This window comes from Colossoma macropomum, unplaced genomic scaffold, assembly GCF_904425465.1.
Source record: "Colossoma macropomum unplaced genomic scaffold, Colossoma_macropomum, whole genome shotgun sequence".
Taxonomy (NCBI): domain Eukaryota; kingdom Metazoa; phylum Chordata; class Actinopteri; order Characiformes; family Serrasalmidae; genus Colossoma; species Colossoma macropomum.
This window is the reverse complement of record NW_023494796.1, coordinates 20,336,302-20,344,823: the sequence shown is the minus strand read 5'-3', so window position 1 is coordinate 20,344,823 and position 8,522 is coordinate 20,336,302. Positions and strand designations below refer to the sequence as shown.

The following is an 8,522-nucleotide window of genomic DNA, read 5'->3' as shown; positions in this document are numbered from 1 at the left end:
AATAAATTAATAACTGTCAAGTAGTCATCATCCTAGCTGGAAGTAAGCCCTGTACCATCTCGCGTGTTTTGAAAATTGAAGGGCGAAGATAACAGTGCCTTTAATATGGAGAAAACTTTGAGAGTAGTTTTTTTAAAGGCCACTCTGAGCCATAAACTTGTGTCAAGGAGAAAAAAATTGACTTTAAATTGTGAAAATGAATTCTTCATACAACAGCAGGGGAGAGTTATCAAACCTGACAGTGAGTCACCGCAAAGCAGTTCGGTTCAAACTTGTAATCCCGCCTAGCAGGGAAAATATCTTCATCAGAAGTGACAAAGGCATAATAAGAGACAACTTAGACAGAATAAGGCATTTGACGGGTTGACACATCGCAACACAACCAAAGGAACGAGACACAAGACAGGGGAGAGGCAAGAGAATTATATTTCAGACATATTTCCACACTGGATGGAACACAAGAGATGTTAACAGCGCTGGTGCGTCGCTGGTACACTGTGTTGACTCTAGACTCACCCGTGAGATTAACATTATTTTATCTGCAGCAGGATAATAAGACTCACTGGATATCTGACTGAGCTGTACACGTGTTAAAAAGAAGGTTACGAGTGACAATAGAGAGATCTATTGATTTCTTCTGGCGAGGGCGCGGAACAGAAACGGACTTGAAAGCACGTCTGAAAAAACACTGTGCGTTGCGGCAGAGTCGGCAGGAAGGGGAGTGGGCCGCCCTCAAGACGGGCCGCCCTTGTTTGCCTTACAGCATCTTCCTCTTCTCGAACTCCTGTAGAAGATAAAAGAAAGCCGTCAGCTACTTTCAGATTTAGAAGCATGTTAAAGCAAACGTAGTCAATCATCCAATACATGTCTGGTGTACGAAGTTTGTTTTGCACTGGAGCTGCTACACTAATGTAGCTAAGTAATGGAAGCTTATAGCCTCTAAAAGCGAGCATTGTGGTAACTGCATATCATTACGTTTGCTTCAAGTTGTTAAGTGATCTAAAAACAGACTTGCTTATGTGGTTTCAAAGTACATAAGCAAGTTACAAAGTAACACGTTACAGTAACACTTTTTCCTACCACAAAGAAGCGTAGTGCATTATAGTTTAAATTGAGCTTCTCACGTTTTGTTGAAGTGAAAATAAGCACACATCATCTACAGAGAACACATTTCTGCACATCTTAATGCACAATTACTGTTTATTTGATGACTTTATCCCATACTGGGGACAAAATAAAACAAAGTGTGGCCGGTGCAAATATACATTTCATTTTTTTCAATATAGTAAACTTCAAATAAACAGAAACTGCACTAAAATTGGCAGAAAAATGTCATATTTAAGTTTGTTTGCTGTGGAGGATGTGAACTTCTTTTCACTTAGAAATGATTACGTTATTCAACTAAGAGTATACAAACTTTTTGCATATGACTGTAATTACATGCAACACATTTAAAAGAAATTCCCTATAAACAGATTAGGAATGTGCTCAGGTACTTGGCTATTCAGTAAACCATTCAAGGTGCCAGTATTTAGATACTAAGATCACTTATTGGGCACTTGTTTTCATTTTGGGGAAGACAAAGAAAAATACCAATTCAGTCAAACGTCAATTTTATGTTTGAACAGTACAGTAAAGCATGGCGAGGTCACTCGTACTTATGGGTCACTGTATAATATTAAACTTGGCTACTACAAAACATCAGTGCCTGAACATGAGCCACATGGACACACTGTTAGCGCCAACTAGGCTAACTTTAGCCTTTACTACTATCTGTCTTGCTCTAGCTCATGCTAGCTAAGTCAAGGAACTGTGAAAACATATGTCTTGGACAAACTAACACACTGGCATATCAGTCACCTGTCAGACCACATTGAGTCCTCAGAAGCATCAAGTGTTGTAATGGTTAGCTGCTGTAGCTTTAGTTCATTAGCTCATTAACTGAGGAGTAAAATCCTGTTATTCATGAAAACCTATCGACCCAGTTAAATTGGAATACACACTCCTAATACACATTATCTGTGCCTGTCCTTGTACGTAATTTGCGTGAGTGCGTGCTTAATGCGACGGCTGGCTGTGCAAATGCGCAATGCAGTGCGAGCGCAGGAAGCACAGTAAACTCAGCGAACAATCTGCCAATGCTTATCATGCTAATACGAAACTGATGAATAACGATCTGTGCTAAAGAAGAGAGAGCTTTAGCCTCACCCGAGCAGGACAGACTGGATTTTCATTCAGAGGCAGCTCTGTAAGTTTTACATTGTATTCATAAAGTTTTATTTTGAGGCAGTGGTTTTAGAACTTTTTCTGCCAGCTGCTTCATAACACAGTAAAAGTAAAGCAATGAGTAGTGAGATTAGCCATTTTCCATTATTGCCTAAGCTTTAGTTCATTTTTTTAGATAACAGTACATCATACACTGTCAGAGACCACATAAACAAGTAAATAAATATATAAATCTAAATATTACTCAACTATTCCACGTGGTTTGAGGCAAGCGTACAATGTTAAATGGTAAGATATAAACTTCCATCACTCGTTAGCTATGTTAGCCACCTAGCTACAGAGCAAAACTTCACATAAAGTGTCTTATCAACTACATTAAGGGTAAGAAGAAAACTATGTGAAACTGATTTTTCACAAGAATTTGCTTAAAGAGCCCACAAATTGAGGATTTTTATAGTGTGAACAGTCTATGCGGCGTAAGAAGTGATGTGGGACATGATGCAAGTGTTTCCGAAAGGAGAGCATAAGACACTGCAGAGCAGCTTTGCTATATGAGCAAATATTCATTAAACACAGTGTGACATACATTAAAACCGCTCGCTCACATGAGCCACCACTTCCGGTTTGTAACTCACACTGGTGAAGAGACTGAGTGTGGGGATGTGGAAAAGTGCAGGAAATACCAGTCATTTATATAATATATTCCCAAGCACGAGTGAAGACACACAAAGATGACTCCAGACCATTACGCTGCAGTGCAGTTATTTACATAGTCAATTTACTAAGAGTAACAGCTGCAGGGCGATCTGAGGCGCATTCTGAAAACACATTTTCCCCAACTGGGTATGGCAGAATTGTGCATTTCAGAGAGAATTCCCTTATGCAAATGCCATTTATCAGGAATGGAGTGTACAGAAAACTTGAAGACGTACAGGTTCTGAAAACATATTAGGAGTTCTATTGCCACCTAGTGGCTAACAGAAGAACAGCAGGGACTACGAGGCCTGGGCTTTGATGCAAAGGGACGTTTGTGTTGCTTGTCTTTGCTGTTTCTAATGTAATACTCTGTGGTTTGCAGTGGAAGTGTGGCAGCTACTCGTCAGTTATAAGCATGTGCAGAAGTCAGAGACCACTCTTTAGAGTTAAAGTAGAAGTTACTGTTTCTCAGAATAAGGGAAAAAGCAGAAAACATATTTAACAGAATACTACATAGGAGTATCAACAACTAAATATATATTTTATTATTTTTTTCAGTATTAAGTGCATCCAATTTTTACTTTTATTATAGCTTCTGTTCTTTTTAGGAGACTCGCTTTCAGTTTTTCAGTCAAACCTGCAGGGATGTTTTTCCACACATCCAATGTTCAGTCTTAGAATCTGGTCTGGACTCTGGGATGGTCAGTCCATTGTTGTTGTTTTCTTTTTTTATTTATGTCCTTTTCTCAGTAACCTTCCCGACAGCTACACATCCTTTCAGAGTCATAGTGTTGAGTTGTCTTCTCACAGTGGAAGGATGGACAGAAACACCTGTGGATGTTTTCAGATCTGAAGCAAGAGTGGAGCTTGATTTTCTCCTCTCTCTCAAAGATGAAAGCTTTCAGTGCTGTTTATCTGATGGTGATAGCTTTGGTGGTCTACCAGGTGTTGCATGGTTGTTGGGCGTTCCGATTTTTCTATATTTGAATCATTTTTTGAACTCCAGTTTCTTTTTTTTTGTTTTGTTTTTACTTATTTGACTCTTCTTGCTTATGCAAGTGGGTTACCAAATATCTAATCTCTAAAATATCCCCAGAAAAATGAATAACTTGTACTTTATGGCTGCTTTGAATGGAAATGAAATAAATGAAGGGCGATTTCTGACTTGTGCACAGTTCTGTATATAGCAGACGCATGAGAGAGACAATTGTCTTAGGTCAGGTTCCCTCCAAGTGCTGCGTGTCTGAAGTGTTTCTCTCAGTGGGTTTTTGCCCTCTAGTCAGAAACACTGTCATCTCGTCAGTATGCCAGTACAGTGAGCTTGGTTGCTAGGGGATGAAAGGGGGGGAAGAGAGAGAAGGAGAGGATAAAAAAGAAAAGTGTGGGCCAATATACTGGAAGAACACACTGTAGGATATAAGAATAAAGCAAAAATAACGGAGATGAACTGAAGGAAACGCGCATTTGAACTTCATTTTCTGTTGCTCCTGTGTGTTTGTGCCGCTGTGTGGGCTACCGAGATTAAACCAGCCAATGAGATTAAAAGAGATGTATGAACACAATGGGCTGCTAAATTAACAACCAGCAAGAGTGTTTTTCATCATTACTTGCAATGATTACAAATTAGATGCCACCGAGAGAGAGAGAGAGAGAGAAAGAGAGAGAGAGATAGAAAAGAAACGCTATCGATGCAGAGGAAGAAGCATTTACAGACGCTCGTAATGAAAGAATAAAATGATGAATGGGTGTAATATGCGCTTTCACTTTTTATACATCTTGTTAAAAGTGGCTGGCTGTGATAAATTGAAATAAAGAGGCCGAGCTGCTAACTCGCCAATATAAACGGAGCTTTATTCATTTTCTCAGCAGGCTCAATCGCATATCATAGAGGTAAAAACTCCCTGCTTCCGCCCGCTTAAAAAGCACTTCATCTCAGGCCCTGGCTGGGTATGTGAAATTGCAGGCTTTGTACAATTCGGTAGTGTCGTTAGAGTCTCCGTTTTGTGAGACTCACGCAGGTAATTTAAAAGAAAAGTTCAGTAATAATGGTTGAGTGTTCAGGTTTCATATGTAATCCAGTGTAATTATAGAAATATCTGAGTGAAAAATCTAATTTAAATATTCTTCTCTTTTCTCCTTTCTACGAAGTTCGCTTCCTTGCCTTTACTCTGGAGCTACAAGTCTAATGTAACTAACAAGCAAGGGAAGTTGATACTGCACAAATTAGCATGCTTAAATCATTACATATTTGCCTAATTTAGTTGTCAAGCCATCTCAAACAGACTTTCTGTATGACACTGTTATGTATAAAAATGGACAAAAGTACAGACAAAGATCAGGCTTTAGAAAGGTTATTCATTAAGTATGTCATACAGTGTCAGAATCCAGGGGTAGACAATTATAAATTGCACTAGCACTAGCCAATAAATCTTGTGGCCAAAATAACAGCTGAAACATGTTTATGGTTTATACATAGTGTTTACAAGTTTTGCTCTGAAACAAGTAATACTTATTAAATACTTCACATTAATCGGAACGTTGCCGCTGTGGTGATCATGGTGGACCCCCCTGATATGGTCTGCTCGGACATCATCCAGTCTAGTTTATTAGGTAGTGTTTAGCTAGCGCAGTGACAACGTGTCAGTTTAACAATAGCTTTTTTAACACCTTATTTTAAAACTGTATTTGATGGACTGACATCTGCGAACTTTAGCCAATAGAACAGCATCTGTGGCACCAGATGAAGCAGCGTGTTACACTCAGTGATCCGATCATAATTGGATTTCTGCAGTCAACTGATTATTCAAATGGTTATGTAAACAGCATAGTCCGATCTAGAAATCCAATTTAAAAAATCTGATAAAGAGAGCTGGATTTTAGCCCAGTCATCAGATTGCTCAGTGCACGTAAACTCTTACTCAGATTTCTTTCAGATTTCTGAGTCTGCAAATGTGCAAAAACAGGCCGCGGTACCGGAAATAAGCAAGCAGCGTTGCCGCGAGATGGCAGCAAAACACTTTTGGAGCGATGCTGAAACAAACAACAAGCCTGACTAAATTATGGATTTAAATATTCTTCATCTTCTAGATGATGTATGTTCATGTTTTCAGGTAAAGTGGCTGGATGGTTTAAAAAAAAATAAATAAATAAAAAACAAACTGCGGCATCAGGTCTGAGTTTACTGGCTGGTTGCAAAGCAGAAATCTTATTACTGCCTCACTCATGTAGACCTGGAGTTTCCCCATTATCTGATTACTCCAGTACATGTAAATGCATTGATTGGATTACTGACAAAATCGAGTGTCCTGCAGTTATCAGATTATTAAGTGAACGTAAACAAACTCATTATCTACTGCGGTGGTCACAGTTAAAGAACTGTGACCAAACTGGTTCTCTCTGGTTAGTTCTGATGAACAGGTTAGTTTAAAGGGGGGGGGATCTCCAAGGCAAATGGCCACTCAGACCACAGGCTCTGCATTTTTAGTGCCCAAATCATGAAACGCTTTGACCAGCGACACCCTGAAGCCCTGAAGTCTATTTAAGATTACTTAAGGAGGCGTTCTCCTTTCCAGACTCTCTCAAGCATGCTGCTTTTTGTTGTTGTCTATGAAACAATATGACTGAAATGTGCTCCTCTAACCTGCCATCACTCATGCAACATGCAGGATTGGCTGTTTTCGAACACCTGGAGCTGAATAACACTCAGCAAAGATTGCCACAATTATATTTATTATGATAAATGTCAAATGTTTATCAACTGTCTCAATCGTTCCTGTTCGCTCAAATCGCTGCCGCGTGTTTACCAATTTGTCAATCCAGTATGCTAATGGTGTGTCTGTCTGAATGCCCCTAAATAGATCAGCGTGGGTTGAGGCATTTTTGATTTGAAGTATGTGATGATTCCTTTGAAGCTGAAAGTTTGGGCAGAAAGACAACTGTCAGTATTTCTTCCTCTCGAACGTTCCTGAGCTTGAAGAAGCATCCAGAAAACCCAACCCAAAAAAAGGAAGCGGTTTAGTCAATTAGACTGGCCCAAACTCCCCCCACTGTCACATCCAAATAATCTTACCTTGAACATGGTACTTCCCAGCTGTGCGGGGGACATGCTGACAACCACTCCAGCTGACTGCAGGGCGGCGATCTTCTCTTTGGCTCCGCCCTTACCACCAGCGATGATGGCACCTGCGTGACCCATCCTCCTGCCAGGGGGCGCTGTGAGTCCAGCAATGAATGAAACCACGGGCTTTGCCTTGGCACCCTACGTACACAGAAGAGTCAGAAAATGACACAGTTACTTCAGCAAAAGGAGAAGGCATAATAGCTTTAACTCGGAGCAAAGGCCTGTTCATGGTTTACAAACGTGAAGATCATTTAAATAGTTTTAATACTTGGCGGCTAACGCTGAACAAAAGATAAACACACAGATAGTTTTATGCTAACAGCTGCTAGAAGCTTTCATTCATTTTAAGCAACTTGAGCAAAGCATCAGCATTAAAGAAATATTTCAGCACTTAAACAGTCTCAACAGGCCAACAATAAATGTAGGCTAAAGTAAAAAAAAAGCTAGCATAATGCTAATGACCGTTAGTAGCATTCACCTGTTATAAGCAGGTTCAGCACAAGATCAGCGTGAAACGAGTATCTCGGTATTCAGTGGCTAACAATGAATGAAAGCTAAAGGAAATGAGTTAGCATAATGTTAAGGATGGCTAGCAGTTTTCATTCTGTGAAACCTGAATGAAAAATTTGCATTTAATGAAAATTTCAGTATTTTAATATTCAGTGGCTAATGATGAGTGAAGGCTATAGGCAAAGAATTAGCATAACGCTAAGGACTGCTAACTAATTTCATTCATTTTAAGCAACCTGAGCAAATGATCAGAATTAAAAGAACATTTGAGCATTTCAATACTCATTGTCTAACCATTAATGATGGCTAAAGGAACTGAGTTAGCATAATCGTACGATCACTAATACTTAATTCTTTTCAAGCAACTTGAGAAAAGCAGCATTAATATTTAACTATTTCGGTATTTCAATATTCAGTGGCTGACGATGAATGAAAGCTAAAGGCACACAGTTAGCATAATGCGAAGGATTACTTGCGGCTTTCATTCATTTTAAGTAACCTGAGCAAGAGATTGGTATCAAATGAATGTTTAAAAATTTCAATATTCAGTGGCTAACGATGAATGGAAGCTAAAAGCACAGGGTTTAGCGATCGCTAATAGCTTTCATTCACTGGAAACAACTGGAAGGAGCGTCGAGTGAATTATTCTCTGAATATGGCAGGAGGCCACTGAAGCAGTAAGAATTAATGATTAAAATACAGAAAAAACAAGTGTTTCACGCAAAATGGCTTTGAAACATTCAAAGCTCTCAAAAGCGCATCTAACCGCAGCGTTAGCGAAACCCTGACTGATTATTACAAGAGGAAAAATCACCGTTCTGCTCTTCTAAAACTCCCATTCACAGGTTTGTGTGGAAAAAGAACTCTGGCTCTGTTCGATGCCTGCAGCAGTGTAAAAATAAAGTAGGGCAAGGTGGACTGTTTAACAGTGCGTGGGTGAGCGCTACCTGCTAGCAGCTCAGGCCCGTCA

At 39.6% G+C, this 8,522-nt stretch overlaps 1 protein-coding gene across 1 annotated transcript in view; it reads right to left on the bottom strand.

Moving 5' to 3' along the window:
• Positions 1 to 408: 408 nt before the first annotated feature.
• suclg1 (succinate-CoA ligase GDP/ADP-forming subunit alph) overlaps positions 409 to 8,522 on the bottom strand; it is a 29,896-nt gene continuing 21,782 nt past the window's right edge. Inside the window, exons 8-9 of the mRNA XM_036583111.1 lie at positions 6,992 to 7,180; positions 409 to 784 (exon numbers count right to left, since the gene is read on the bottom strand). Of these exons, the coding sequence (XP_036439004.1) occupies positions 758 to 784; positions 6,992 to 7,180 (216 nt within the window). The 3' untranslated portion in view covers positions 409 to 757. The remainder of the gene's footprint in view (positions 785 to 6,991; positions 7,181 to 8,522) is intronic.